Source organism: Pseudorasbora parva, chromosome 19 (assembly GCF_024679245.1).
Source record: "Pseudorasbora parva isolate DD20220531a chromosome 19, ASM2467924v1, whole genome shotgun sequence".
Taxonomy (NCBI): Eukaryota; Metazoa; Chordata; class Actinopteri; order Cypriniformes; family Gobionidae; genus Pseudorasbora; species Pseudorasbora parva.
The window spans coordinates 13,645,435-13,661,132 of NC_090190.1; the positions used below are offsets into that span (position 1 = coordinate 13,645,435).

At 37.3% G+C, this 15,698-nt stretch overlaps 2 protein-coding genes across 2 annotated transcripts; one reads left to right on the forward strand and one right to left on the reverse strand.

Moving 5' to 3' along the window:
* Nucleotides 1-1,022: 1,022 nt before the first annotated feature.
* agr2 (anterior gradient 2) lies at nucleotides 1,023-3,212 on the forward strand. The gene is made up of 8 exons (XM_067425706.1): nucleotides 1,023-1,144; nucleotides 1,256-1,382; nucleotides 1,653-1,716; nucleotides 2,119-2,171; nucleotides 2,262-2,338; nucleotides 2,627-2,690; nucleotides 2,782-2,865; nucleotides 2,956-3,212. The coding sequence occupies exons 2-8, from the start codon at nucleotides 1,265-1,267 to the stop codon at nucleotides 3,003-3,005; spliced, it is 510 nt and encodes a 169-aa protein (XP_067281807.1). The 5' UTR covers nucleotides 1,023-1,144; nucleotides 1,256-1,264; the 3' UTR covers nucleotides 3,006-3,212.
* Nucleotides 3,213-3,535: 323 nt separating this feature from the next.
* On the reverse strand, nucleotides 3,536-15,492 carry tspan13b (tetraspanin 13b). The gene is made up of 6 exons (XM_067425286.1): nucleotides 15,258-15,492; nucleotides 13,284-13,451; nucleotides 11,907-11,987; nucleotides 9,238-9,351; nucleotides 8,905-9,015; nucleotides 3,536-4,856 (listed from the first exon to the last, which is right to left on the reverse strand). Exons 1-6 carry the CDS (start codon nucleotides 15,318-15,320, stop codon nucleotides 4,782-4,784), a joined length of 612 nt encoding a protein of 203 aa, XP_067281387.1. The 5' UTR covers nucleotides 15,321-15,492; the 3' UTR covers nucleotides 3,536-4,781.
* Nucleotides 15,493-15,698: the final 206 nt, after the last annotated feature.

The following is a 15,698-nucleotide window of genomic DNA, read 5'->3' on the forward strand; positions in this document are numbered from 1 at the left end:
AGATTATTATTATTATCATCATCATTATTATTATTATTATTATTATTATTATTATTATTATTATTATTATTATTATTATTATTATTATTATTATTATTATTATTAATTATTATTAAAGGATACCCAGATTTTAAAAAAAGTTACTCCAAAAGTTTTCCTCACATAGAACCATGAGTTTAACTAAACTAAACTAAACTAAACTAAACTAAACTAAACTAAACTAAACTAAACTAAACTAAACTAAACTAAACTAAACTAAACTAAACTAAACTAAACTAAACTAAACTAAACTAAACTAAACTAAACTAAACTAAACTACTTAAATAAAATGTAATAAAAAGAAAATAATAAAAGTATGAAATAAAATAAATGAAAATGAACAGAATATTTTTAAATAATAATAAAAGATTACACAGAAAAAAGTCCTCAGAAGTCTTCATAAGGACAGCCGTCTTAAGGACACGTCAGTCCTTTAGAAGGACTGTATTCAAGAAACTTCCTTTTGAACGGTTCATTGAGCAAATGTTTGAGGGGCAGGATTTCCCAAGTAAACTAGACTTTGTATAAACACTATAAAATCCTGTACAATACACACCCTATTATATCAAGGATATCACTACCACTTACTTATAATGTCCAAATGGTCCTAAATACAGATGACCTACCACAAACTATTCAATAATAATTAGGCCTAGCCCAATCAAATTTGTTGATTCAATGTATTTGACAAAATGTGAAAAAAAACAATGCATCAAGATGTTAATACACAACAAATGTTTTTCTGATTCTAACACCACGTCATGCCTCAAATTGTAAAAGCCCGTTAATGTACCCCTCTGACATCACAGATCAGAGCTCAGCCAATCCTAAGAAGCCCAATCGTATTAGTCTGCAACAGCTTATCATGACTGACATCTGCTGACCTGTCCTTGGCGCCGAGCCAAATAAAAAAAAGTTAATGGAAAGTTTGCATGCAAAATGAGGCTGAACAGCAGTAAAGCGCTGAATCGCATTCCAGAGCAGGAAAGGGGTGGGCGGAGCCTCGGCTGAGCAGGTGTATAAGTGTTGTACAGGTGAGAGAGGGTGGCAACAGGAGGACCAGGAGTCTGAGCTAGAACACACACAGCAGGGAACCTGAGAACAGGTGAGGAACCGGCATCAAAAAGGACATTGTGCTTGTATATTTCTCAGGCTTTCTAAAATCATGCTTTGTCATTTCCTAACAGTTATATATTGCAATGCTTTGTTCTTTCAGCATTTGAAGATGCTTAAAGGATTATTATCAGTGCTCTTGGTCGTGGCGGCCTTGTCCTCTGCCATGGCGAAGCCTGAGAAGACCACGCCAAAGAAAGAGAAGAGGATTCCTCAGACTCTCTCCAGAGGTCAGCTTCATAAAAACAGCTCAATACATTATTTTCAGCTATTTTGTGCTGTAGTGATCTGTTATATAATAGCAAAACTGAAGCTACATAACCCAGAAAGAAGCATAAGGATCAGTTTCAGAAAATATTCCAGTTCTCAGATATATTATCAGACCTCAGGTTGTGGAATATTGAATTTGAATGGCTTATAGTGTAGTCATTTGCATTGGCTAAATATATATTTTGGTTTGTCGAATTTGGTTTTTATATTGTGCATTTTTTTCTTTTCAGGATGGGGTGATCAGTTGATTTGGGCACAGACGTACGAGGAAGCTCTGTTTTGGTCACGATCCAAGTGAGAAAAGCTTGTATTTTATAGAATTATAGAGTGTATGTGTTCAATAATCCGTCATTTTGTGTGTAGGCTATAGAAGATCTGCTGATGATTTTTATTTGTGGGTGTCCTCGTTACAGTGTAATTATACATTTAAGTACTGAGTAATATTAATTTACAACATGCCGAATTAGGTCTAGTTGCATGTAATTATGCATAATTGTTACACTTTATTTTTTACTAATTATACATTTAAGCAAGTACATGTACTTACTATATGGTTAGGGTAGCATTAGGATGTGGTTGAGGGTTAGTTGCATGTAGGCTAATTATGCATAATTTACTATGGTAAGTACATGTAACAATGATTTTATTTGATGTTTTGTCAGTATTTTGTACAACTTGTATCATGTGTTTAATTAGGAACAAGCCCCTCATGGTCATCTTTCACCTGGAGGACTGTCCACACAGCCAGGGTAAAGCTTGACTTGTATTTTTTTACATTTTTATTAACTGTTAGTTTAAAAAGCTTAGTTAATTTACTCGTGTTTGCATTACTGAATTAGCTCTAAAGAAGGCGTTTGCTGAGGATAAAGACATCCAGAAGCTGGTCGATGAGGAGTTTGTGATCTTGAATCTGGTGGTGAGTAAAATTGCTAACACTTTACATTTGTTAGCTTTAGCTAACATGAACTAACATTGAAAAATACTTCTAAAGCATACTTCTAAAGCATTTGTTAATCTAACTATTGCTATTTAATTAACCTGACATGAACTTGTGTTTTAATAAACTAGATTGACAAAGATGAATAAATACTGTAAGAAATGTATTGATCATTCTAACAGCTTTAAAGTGTGTTTAAGGTCCTGGTTTGTCTGTTATGAAAGTCTATAAATTGAACTTTCATGTCTAAATTCATGTCTTTTACAGTATGAGACCACAGACAAGCACTTGTCTCCTGATGGGCAGTATGTTCCCAGAATCCTCTTTGTTGGTGAGTTGCTTTAATTATGACAGCCAGATAAATTATGCAACACATTATGAAAATGTCTGCATAAATGTTTCAAATCTTTCCTGATTTTCAGATCCCTCCATGACCGTTCGGGCAGACATCACAGGCCGCTATGCAAACCGCATGTACGCCTATGAGCCGGCTGACATGAAACTCTGTAAGTCTGAGAGCAATTTTAATGCCAAGATTAATTATTAAACATCATCATCATACTGACAGCATCGCTTGTTTGGCCTTGATTCCACAGTGTTAAGCAACATGCAAAGAGCCCTGAAGTTTTTGAAGACGGAGTTGTGAACACAAAAGTCTAGTGTTCTTGTCCGCCGAGAGGATATTACTTCCCTGAGGGTCACTATTATTCTGTCACTTGTTTACTGACTGCATGAAACGCACTGTAAAGCCCTGTACAGATTTGAAATACTTTCTTTGAATAGATTCTGTTATGGTTAACTGTCAGGCTTTCATTTTCATGTTGGCTTTCTTTTTTCAATAAATGAAGTTGTACAAAAATGTGCCTCTCGTAGTTATTTGTTTATGGAGGAACATTTGCACAGTTTATTCAAAGCAGAGGCCATGTGGCTTTTCCAGTTAACGGAGTCTCCGGTTAGTATCCTGGTGGGAGGAGTCCGAGTAACTGGCAGCATGTTCTCCTGAGTCATATTGTTGCCTGGTTACAAGCTGCCTTTGTTACCCGCTCTTGGCTTGAGCGTGTCAGTTTCTGATTGGTTGAGTTTAGAGGAAGTTTCTCTGCTGAAATACTCCATTGAAATGGCGTGGGATTTCAGACACCCAACAATTAAGATGAACAAAAAGACCAAAGACAAAACTGGCCAAAGTACAATTGTGTACACGCAGTCTTTATTATTTTTTTCTTCTGATTTCAAATGCTTGAGAGAGCAGTTCACAGAACCATTGGCTATAGATGTACATTTCAATGAGGAATTCATGCAAGAAGCAAAAACAATACACAAAAGCAAGTCAGTGAAACGAACACACCAATAATGGAAATAAAATAGGCAGATAAATATGTAATATGAAAACTGAGTGCTCATTTGTCTATTAATGTGTAAGCAGAGGGAGACAGAGTGTAGTATTTCTACTTTTCAGGTAATTTTATTTTTCAAGTATATGTACTTTATCAGTGTTCTTCTTTGAGACACTTTTACTTCACAACATTCCAAACCATAATAATATAATTTTTACTGCACTGTTTCAAATTGAATATAATTTAATACTTAATTACATTAAAAAGGTAGTGCTGTATACTTTTACTCAAGTAAAAGTAGTTACATTTTTACTTGAGTACAAGTAATTAAGAGTTAAAGGTAAAAAACAACAACATTTATTTATGAAATGTAGTCCAGTAAAAGTATGACATTATATATTATGCTTTGGAATGTCGTGAAGTAAAAGTTTTCCAAAGGAAAACACCAATAAATTATATACTTGAAAAATGTACTTGAGTAGAAAGTAAAAATACTCCACTACGGTCCGCCTCTGTGTGTAATAGAGTTAAATTTTTCATAATAACTATGAAGTCCCAATAATGTATCTAGCATACTAACAGAAAACCCTTGTCTTTTTTATTTGAAGCTTTACTGCATTAGTGATTTAGAGCAACTTTTACTGTCATCCATGCTAATTGTTAATGTGTGCATTTATTCCAAGAAATCAATGTGGAGTTGAAATGGATACAGTCTGATGTTGTCAACATAAAGTGTCATGCTCACACTGCACGTCTTGATCACAGCAGCTCATTTTCAATGTGTTTTACCACATAAAACATAACATAAAAACAAACGGTCTTTGTTGTTTAGCCCATTAGTGTAAGTACTGCATACTAGTATTTGGTGTTCTGTTATTTCATAGAGAGGAATTCTCATAAGTACAGCCTCATAATGTACAGTACATTCACACTGTACTCTTGAAAAAAATCAAGCACGTAATATATAGCAGCAAGAACACGCAGGCTGGTCTCCTCTTCAATAAAAGCAAACACACACACACACACACACACAGTCTTTAACAGCTCCAATGAGAATTCCAGTGGTCAGACGTCATAAGATTTCGCACCTACAGGAAGGCGCTTGGATTCGCCCGGGGGTCCTTTTGGTTTCTGTACCTATATGTCAGCCAAACACCCAGGATCTGAAATAATCAGAATGACGAGAGAAAAAACATGAATAAACTATATATAAAAAATAAAAAAAACTGGCAGCTGTGGTGGCTAGAAATGTTTTGTAAAAACCACACTGTCAGTGTTAGGTGTTATGGGAGGACATATTAGTAACTGTATTTTTTACTTGTATATTAAGTAAAAAAAAAATAGAACTATTTCGTACACTAAAATGTATTGAAAGCACCATAACAATACAATAATATATAATTTTAAGAATTTACTTTTATTATACAGATTAAGGATTTTAAGGATAAAATATTTTGACGTGCCTCAAAATCTCCTGATAGCTGCATTGACCCTGCCCTTGATAAAACACAGTGGACCAACACCAGCAGCTGACATGGCACCCCAGACCATCACTGACTGCGGGTATGGGGCGGCAGTGGCTCAGTGGTTCATGTAGGTTGTCTACAAACCAGAAGGTTGGTGGTTCAATCCCCGGTTCCACCTGACCAAGTGTCGAAGTGTCCATGAGCAAGACACCTAACCCCAGCTGCTCCCGACGAGCTAGATGGCGCCTTACATGGCTGACATCGCCGTCGGTGTATGAATGGGTGAATGTGAGGCAAAAATGTAAAGCGCTTTGGATAAAAGCGCTATATAAATGCAGTCCATTTACCATTTACCATTTACTTGACACTGGACTTCAGGCATTTTGGCATTTCCTTCTCCCCAGTCTTCCTCCAGACTCTGGCACCTTGATTTCCGAATGACATGCAAAATTTGCTTTCATCCAAAAAAAGTACTTTGGACCACTGAGCAACAGTCCAGTGCTGCATCTCTGTAGCCCAAAAGTGGCTTGAACTGGGGAATGCGGCACATGTAGCCCATGCTCTGGATGTTTCTACTCCAGACTCAGTCCACTGCTTCCGCAGGTCCCCCAAGGTCTGGAATCGGTCCTTCTCCACAATCTTCCTCAGGGTCCGGTCACCTCTTCTCGTTGTGCAGCGTTTATTGCCACACTTTTTCCTTCCCACAGACTTCCCACTGAGGTGTCTTGATACAGCACTCTGGGCACAGCCTATTCGTTCAGAAATGTCTTTCTGTGTCTTACCCTCTCGCTTGAGGGTGTCAATGATGGCTATAGCCACCTGGGAATACCATTTCCATGAAAGGGTTTAAATGGTCTGCAACAATAGGTAGGTAGTACGTGCCAAAGTAAGATCCACATGGATGGCAGGACCCAAGGTTTCCCAGCAGAACATTGCTCAAAGCATCACACTGCACCCGCCAGCTTGCCTTCTTCCCATAGTGCATCCTGGTGTCACGTGTTCCCCAGGTAAGCAACTCACAAGCAGCCGGCCATCCACCAGGCCACCTTCTTCCATTGCTCTGTGGTACAGTTCTGATGTACCCACTGTTAGTGCTTTTGGCGGTGGACAGGGATCAGCATGGGCACCGACACCAACTGGACAAAACTGTGATGCAACAAAAAGCGAAGCACTGTGTATTCTGACACCTCTCTATCAGAACCACCATTAACTTCTTGAGCAATCTGAGTTACAGAATCTGGTCTGTTATGTGCGACCACGACACGGGCCAGCCTTCACTTCCCATGTGCATCAATGAGCTTTAGCCGCCCATGACCCTGTCACCGGTTCACCACCGTTCCTTTTTTGGACCACTTTTGATAGATACTGACCACTGCAGACTGGGAACACCTCACAAGAACTGCAGTTTTGGAGATGCTCTGATCAATCAATCAATCAATAAACTTTATTTATATAGCGCTTTTACAATGACGATTGTTTCAAAGCAGCTTCACAGTGTTAAACAGGACAATATTGCAACAAAATTTGATTTGGCTAGTTTGATTTGGAAAGTTTATAGAATTAAATATTAATTTTATTCGTATATTTGGTTGAATAACTTGGATCTTCATTTTAGTGTCGCCAGTCATTTAGCCATCACAATTTGCCCCTTGTCAAACTTGCTCAAATCCTTATGCTTGCCAATTTTTCCTGCTTCTAACACATCAACTTTGAGGACAAAATGTTCACATGCTGCCTAAAATATCTCACCCACTAACAGGTGCAATGATGAAGAGATCATCAGTGTTATTCACTTCACCTGTCAGTGGTCATAATGTTATGCATATCTTTATTGTCCACCAAGGTGGAAAAATGTGGACCACCACCACATAAAATAGCTTTATGCTAAAATAAAAGCATAGCAACATAAAAAAGAAATGGCTAAAAAACAAAACAAATCACAAGGCAAATTCACAGGCACATTTTCCAAAATTCCTCTGGATGTCAAAAGAGGAGAGGCTAGAACATTCTACATTGACTTCTGTGAAGAAACAGCTGATACTCTATGAAATAAAAGCCTGTTTGCTAATCTTTAACATGTCTAATAAAAAATCATTTTAAAGTGAGGTATATTTAGATTTTATAACAAAATTAACTATGTTCAAATGAATGATATGTTGCTTTGATAAACTTGTTTATTTATGATATTTTTGGTTATTAGTAGCCAAATTAGCTAGTGAGTAAAAAAAGTGAATTACATACCCTGGTCATGGCCCTTACTTAAACACCTTACTTTCAATACACCTTCACCGCAACTTAAGAAAATTCAAGACTACAACAAAGGTGTTTCCAGGAGTTCAGAAAGAGTGCTTACTGATATAGAGAATAACTCTTTGGAGTGGACTTTGTACACTTTAGCCTCGTTTCCACCGCAGGAACTTTACCCAGGAACCAGGAACTTTGGGTGGTACTCGGTGTGTTTTGCTCGCAGGAACCAGGGTCTAAATGAAGTTCTGGGTAAATATTTCCCCCCCAAACGGCCCTGACGTGAGGTAGTATTTTTCAAAGTTCAGGAACTTTCGAGGGCGGGACTTGGGCGCTGAACATGCTGATTGGTTTAGCATTTTATTTCAACCGGCATTTTTAAAAGTCTTTTGTGAGGTTTGGTCTACGTTCAGTAAATATCAGTCTTGCTCTCTGTCTGATGGCGCTGTGTATCACCCACACAGGCTCATCTCAGCCATCTCATGTACAATGTTCGTAATAGCTGATAATAATATACATTGTCATTTTAAATCTAGCTGTACAAGCTTTCTGAATATGTTAGTGCTCTTTTCTGTCGTTGTTAATTACCTCTTTAGGAAACCTATACATAACTAGCAAAAGCAGCACAGCTTGAATCTCTTCCATACTCGTTATTAATGTTTTTACAGTCTATATTTTTCACCATGCATACGACCTGACCGATTACTTTTAAGTGTGTGTCCTTACATGACGTGACGGCGCGCGCCGCGCTCATGTTGACGAGAGGAAAGCTCATTTTTCTGAGGGGTAAACTTTTTATTTCGTAAGTTATGAAGATAATGTTGGAATAATGACACAGCGTATATTGCCCCAGGAAGTTTTTACTTTAACTGCGCCTGACAGAAGATTTTTTTTCTTTTTTCTGAGATGATTATTACACTTTACAACAAATAAATAGCTTATATAATACTGTATTAGTCCTGATGGCCGTTAAGAGTTGCTATGGCTACAGTAAACACATTCCAGCTGCTGGAGAGGACAGCGTTGACATTTTTTCAGACAAACTACATGTCACAAAATGATTGCGATTGAAAGTCATCACATGTAAACACCAGATCGGTTTAGATAACGTCTCATGTAAACAGTCCACTAAATCTTTCAATCAGTAGGCTACACGCAAAAATTATTACTGTCCGTCACTGACTGGGAGGAGCAGTCGCGCGCAGTCCTACATCACCGGACTAATTGGCCTAATCTTCAAGGAACTTTAGATCGCATTGGAAACGCAGACAGTTGCAGATCTGGGGGGGAGAAAAGTTCCTGTAAAAAAGTTCCTAGTACAAATTGTTCCGGGTAATTTTGGTGGAAACGGGGCTTTAGTAGACCTTTTTCATGCTCAAACAGCAACATTACACAAAAGAAAGCTCACAGCTCAAGAACACCAGAAAACATTCTGGTTGTAAAATTCAACAAAGAATTTCAAAGTAGAGATCAAAGCAGAAGGTTAGTTTAGCGGGCTGACCTCAGTGAAGCTGAAGAAGAGGCCGATCCCTCCGACAAAGCGCAGCACCTCGCCGGCGTGCTCCTGGATCTTTGCTGCACATGTGGTGCAAGTGCTGTAATGAAAGCAGGGCTGCACAGAAGAAGAACAGACGTTGACAAGAGCAGCGAGTTATTATAATGGAACAAATAATGTAATTGCCTAACTTATCACACATTTGTAATGTATTATGCTATCATAACAAGCATGCAAATGATTAACACAGTCATTATCACCCACACAGGTGTGATTTATATCGTTCCGCACATGCAATGCTACAGGAAAATAACAAAACAACAATGAAGAGGAAATTACAGCGGCACAGCTTCCATTGATGTCCATGTGAGAGAAACCGCAGCAGTTCAGACTCTTCTCCACGTCCCTCTGAGTGGTCAGAGAGTTATTCCAGCCCACCTCCAAAAGATGATTCTAAACAATGGCAAGAAACACATGACAACTTATGAGAGAAGAAAACACAAAATGGAACAAACCATTTAAAAAGATTCCCATTTACATGCATCCCATTTGGATTGTTCATGTTTTTTTAAAGAACTCTCTTAATGCTCACTAATGCTGCATTTATTTGCTATATTTTTACTAACACAGTAAAAATACTAATATTTTGAAATATTACCATTTAAAAGAACTGTTTTCTATTTGAGTATACAGGTCCTTCTCAAAAAATTAGCATATTGTGATAAAGTTCATTATTTTCCATAACGTAATGATAAAAATTTAACTTTCATATATTTTAGATTCATTGCACACTAACTGAAATATTTCTGGTCTTTTATTGTTTTAATACTGATGATTTTGGCATACAGCTCATGAAAACCCAAAATTCCTGTCTCAAAAAGTCCCCAGTCTTCCTCCAGACTCTGGCACCTTGATTTCCGAATGACATGCAAAATTTGCTTTCATCCGAAAAAAAAGTACTTTGGACCACTGAGCAACAGTCCAGTGCTGCATCTCTGTAGCCCAAAAGTGGCTTGACCTGGGGAATGCGGCACATGTAGCCCATGCTCTGGATGTTTCTACTCCAGACTCAGTCCACTGCTTCTGCAGGTCCCCCAAGGTCTGGAATCGGTCCTTCTCCACAATCTTCCTCAGGGTCCGGTCACCTCTTCTCGTTGTGCAGCGTTTATTGCCACACTTTTTCCTTCCCACAGACTTCCCACTGAGGTGTCTTGATACAGCACTCTGGGAACAGCCTATTCGTTCAGAAATGTCTTTCTGTGTCTTACCCTCTCGCTTGAGGGTGTCAATGATGGCCTTCTGGACAGGGTCGGGTCGGCAGTCTTACCCATGATTGCGGTTGAGTAATGAACCAGGCTGGGAGTTTTTAAAAGCCTCAGGAATCTTTTGCAGGTGTTTAGAGTTAATTCGTTGATTCAGATAATTAGGTTAATATTTCGTTTAGAGAACCTTTTCATGATATGCTAATTTTTTGAGAAAGGAATTTGGGGTTTTCATGAGCTGTATGCCAAAATCATGAGTATTAAAACAATAAAAGACCAGAAATTTTTCAGTTAGTGTGCAATGAATCTAAAATATATGAAAGTTTAATTTTTATCATTACATTATGGAAAATAATGAACTTTATAACAATATGCTAATATTTTGAGATTGACCTGTATTTGATTAGATAATTTATCCCAGTTATAGCTAAGCTCAATTTTACTCCAGTCTTCAGTCACATGATCCTTCAGAAATCATTCTAATATGCTGATTTGCTGCACAAGAAAAATGTTTTATTTTTATTATTATCATTTATGTTGAAAACAGTTTTGCATATTTTTTGTGGAAATTTTCAGGATTCTTTGATTAATAGAATGTTCAAAAGAACAGCATTTATTCAAATTCTTTTGCAACATTACAAAAGCATTTGTTCCAGTCCTTTTTGATCAATTTAATGCATCCTTGCTGAATAATTTTACATTTTAAAAATTATTTTTTTGTAGCATGTTTCCAAAGAGTACAGAACACCAATGGATTTATGTGAGTATATACACTGATCAGGTTACAATATAAACACCTTATTGTGTTGGTCCCCCTTTTGCTGCCAAAATAGCCCTGACCCGTCGGGGCATGGACTCCAGCCGAAGGTGCGCTTTGGTGTCTAGGTTGCGAGGTGGGGCGCCTAAATGGATCTGACTTTTTATTCCAGCACATCCCACAAATGCTCGAATGGATTGAGATCGGGAATTTGGAGGCCAAGTCAACACCTCAAACTCGTTTTCCTCCTCGAACCATTGCTGAACCATTTTTACTTTGTGTCAGGGCGCATTATCCTGCTCAAATATACCAGGAATACCATTTCCATGGTCTGCAACAATGGTACATCTGGTGGTACATGATGGTGGTACATCTCAAAGTAACATCCACATGGATGGCAGGACATCACACTGCCTCCGCCGGCTTGCAATCTTCCCATGGTGTATCCTGGTGCCATGTGCTCCCCAAGTAAGTGACGCACACACACCCGGCCATGCACCAATGTAAAATAAAATGTGACTCATTAGACCAGACCGCCTTCTTTCATTGCTCCGTGGTCCAGTTCTGATGGCAGCATGGTCTCCCTGACTGGTCTGCGGCTTTGCAGCTCGATACACAACAAACTGCAATGTACTGTTTTCTGACACATTTCTATCAGAACTAGCATTAACTTCTTGAGCAGTAGCTCATCTGTTTGATCGGACCACACGGGCCAGCCTTCGCTCCCCACGTGCATCAATGAGCCTTGGCCACCCATGACGCAGTCGCCGGTTCACCACTGTTCCTTCCTTGGACCACTTTTGATAGATACTAACCACTGCAGACTGGGAACAGTCTACAAGAGCTGTAGTTTTGGAGATGCTCTGACCCAGTCGTCTAGCAATCACAATGTGGCCCTTGTCAAACTTGCTCAAAGCCTTACGAATGCCCATTACGGCTATAATGTTATGCCTGATCAGTGTACATATAAGTACAGTGATGAATCTTACCTGCTGGTCTTCATTGATAGCCAGACATGCACAGGACACCGAAAACTGAACTACAAAGACCAGGAACAGGATGATCATGTACTATTGTCAACAAATTAAGGATTCAAACTCAAAATACAATACAGAAATATTCAGAGTAAATTCACTAAAGATGAAAATAAATCCTATTCTAAACTTTTAACACCCAGTCCACCACTATCTGCAGTACAATTCAAGAGTTCTCTATTAAATATTTAAGCTTTAAATGAAAACTAAATATTCAACGAGACATTATTGTCTGGAATCCCATAATAAAGGGAAATGTAACCCACTGTAAGCTATATGCTTAAAAAAAGACTTATTTAATGTTTTATTGAGTAAGAAAGAAATGTAATGTACTGAAATAATATACTGTTTCCCATCCATTAACAGGCTACTGGAATAATCATTCCTCCTGGAGTATCAACATGTAATACAAGCTTCCTAGACATTTTTAGTAATGACCCAAATTCATCTCAGGATTACCGTTAGTTCATTTCATTTTGTTTAAGAGAATTTTCTACATTACAAGTACACTGATGTGCACTCTCATTTGTCATGTTAACGGCACCACTCCATGGACACAGAGTGAAATGCATTACATAAATAGATCATAATCCGGTCTCATTTCCAAAAGCAATGACAGAAACACAGAGCACATCATGTTATGAAAGGCAAAGACCTGACACACATTATAGTCTGTTTGCATGAGGCTATTGGAAATGTATATTGGTCTGATTAAATTATACAAAAGCATTTCAAACTATTTATAATTAACTAACTCTTTTTGTTTCAGTTCATTCTTCTTTGACTGATTACATTGGGTGATTCCAGTGGTGTTAAGTTTACAGAGTACTTACTTCAACTATGGCTCTTGTACACCAAGAAAATGAATATTCATAGAAACATTGGCTGAAATCGCATACTATAGTAGGCAAAAAACAATATGTGACAAAAGAAGCATGTCCGAATTCACAGTACTCATAAAAGAGCAGAAAAAAGTACCCAAATGACCTACTACTTTTGATGAGATTCTGAAGTGTGCATACGATAGACACTTTACCACCCCATGAGGCCACAGGAGAGGTGTTGAAACAATGCAACAGATGCAGGTCACATGATAATGATGGTGACATGGCAAATGTAGTGCATCTGGACTCATCTATACATTTTTAGTGGCCGTGAAGTGATTACTAATTCAAAATAGGTACCTACTCTATTAAGCAGCAACTAACTTTCAGCCCCTAACATGAATTATTGCACAGTACAGTTAAATCATTTATTCATTCTGCTTGACATAAATACTCACCAATGTCTAAATAATTGTAGTGCATTGTGGATGATCACAGTAAAGGATACAAAGAAAAGCAGGACCTGGTGATGCTTCATGGCACCAATAAGTCCAGCAAGGGCAACAAAGAAGAGGAAGACCCCCACTCCGATGATGCCACCCACCACCTGGAAGCTTGACACCAGCCCGAAACACTTCCCCCAGGCAGCAATGCCAATCATAAGCAAGCTCACCATCTGAAGACAGGGACGAATAGTGGTGATATTGTAAACTTGTAAATGTAAAATCAAACTAAAAATTGTTTCCATTAAATGAAATCAAGCTGAAATAAAATCATTTAGATTGTTGTCTTAAGTAGGGTATTTTTATTTTTTTTAAACAAAAGTTTTTATTAGATGTAACTACAAAAAATAATGCTGGGTTTAAACATTTAAGCCAACGGTTGGGTTTAATCATATTTGCCCAAACCTGAGTTGAAACAACCAAATTAAATATAAAGCTAAACATAAATATTAAAATGAGTACTGTCAAACGATTAATCACATCCAAAAAACAAACAAAAAAAAAAAAGTGTTTACATAATATATATGTGTGCACTATGCATAATTATATATAAACACCCACATGCATGTATATATTTAAAAATATTTGTGTATTTATATAAAAATATTTATGTTTATATATGATACAAATTATATATATGCAAATATTTCAAATATACATAATTATACACAGTACACACACATATATTATGTAAACACAAACTTTTATTTTGGATGCGATTAATCTTTTGAAAGCACTGATTAAAATATAAAAACTAAAATTCAAAAGCACATAAAATTAATAAAAGCTAAAATGAAAATTGAAAACAAAAAAACTATAATATATAGTTAACTATAAAACTAGCCTATAAAATAATACTAAACTAACTGAAGGGCGACACAATAAATAAGGAAACAGGGATAAAGACAATAACATTTATTGAACTATAATTCAATTATTTTATAATTGCAAATTTTTATGTTTTGACTTTCAATATTTTATACAACATATTCCCACTTCAATGAAGGCACTGCTAAAAATGAGATTATTGTTGATGCTGCGTTCCAGCCTTGTCATAATTACCAAAATAAGAGATGACAACACGTGACGCTGTACTTGGAACTGCTGCTCACGTCATCGGAGTCCTACATTTGCACTTTTAACTTCAAAATAATCATAATACATCTGCAGTGGTCGCGTGGTACAGTGGTCACGTGGCGCGAACGCACCTTCAGTTTAAATAATCAGTATATAAATATAAAATGGAAGATTCTTAAACTGTTAACCCAATCCTAAAAGTAATTCATTGCGTATTGTAGGCTATTATACTATAAACAAAGTTATTTTTTTTCTCCAAATAATTATAACTGGGTTAAGTTTCATGTTAATTCTGTCAGTGATGATTCATGGGAATACAAATGGCACCATTTGCTGAGAATGACCCAGCAACAGCTGTGATGCCACTTGAGCAATAAAAAGTAAGCAAGCAGTCACACCATAACACAATGTTTATACAAAAGCTCATTCATTCCTCAAAAGCACAAATGATCTTGAGCATAGTCCATATTGCCAGCATTGACCGACAATCAGAAATGACCCCTGAGCATCTGCTTTAGGAACAAGTTGATTGTAATGTTTTCTTTCTAACAAGGAGACAAGCTTAATCAGCACCACAATATCAGCTCTAGACTAATGAAGCAGGAAATCTGCATAAGTAGAACAAAAGCAGGATGTGACTTTGCCCTAAAAACAGAGGAGTTGCGAGGAAACCGGGATGTTATTCTACAGGCTGTGCGTGAAACCAGAACCGCTCATCGGCCTCATTCCACACAAAGAATCTCTCTAAATAATTCACATGAGTCCTGACACACCGAGGGCTGTAATACAGCCGCACAGGAACACCTATTGTATGTATTTATAAAACACATGTGCAAATGTTACGATAAAGGCTGATAAAGATGTTCCATATGGTTGCTTCCATTCTTGCATTGGTTACTCACAACATAGAGGATGTTGAGCGCGCACAGGGAATTCTTGGAGCAGGTGAATCCAGCGCAACCCATCTTGAACGTTTTTCCCTGGACAAAAGCTATTACCTTTGTAAATTTCCGTCTCTGGAAATTTCAGTTACATGACAAGCAAATCGAATCGAGAAGAAATTGTAGTTAAGCAAGGAGAATATACGCGTGTGGTTCAGACCAATTCACGGTAACGCTGATGCGTGAGAGGTTGCCAGATACCACCAAAAGAAAATCCATCCTTTTGTGGGATGAACGTGGGCTGGCTGCTCAGTCCTGCTTTTAAGCCTAGTGCATTTTGGGCTGCATATTGAATAATAATAATAATAATAATAATAATAATAATAATAATAATAATAATAATAATAATAATAATAATAATAATAATAATAATAATAATAATAATAAATAATAATAGTTATC

Coding starts and splice junctions, on each gene's coding strand:
- agr2 (XM_067425706.1), top strand. CDS start 1,265: ATGCTTAAAGGATTATTATCAGTGCTCTTGGTCGTGGCGGCCTTGTCC. Junction 1,717..2,118: donor CTGTTTTGGTCACGATCCAA/GTGAGAAAAGCT, acceptor GTGTTTAATTAG/GAACAAGCCCCTCATGGTCA. Junction 2,691..2,781: donor TCCCAGAATCCTCTTTGTTG/GTGAGTTGCTTT, acceptor CCTGATTTTCAG/ATCCCTCCATGACCGTTCGG.
- tspan13b (XM_067425286.1), bottom strand. CDS start 15,320: ATGGGTTGCGCTGGATTCACCTGCTCCAAGAATTCCCTGTGCGCGCTC. Junction 9,016..9,237: donor TCAATGGAAGCTGTGCCGCT/GTAATTTCCTCT, acceptor TCTTCTGTGCAG/CCCTGCTTTCATTACAGCAC. Junction 4,857..8,904: donor TCTTCTTCAGCTTCACTGAG/GTCAGCCCGCTA, acceptor TGATTATTTCAG/ATCCTGGGTGTTTGGCTGAC.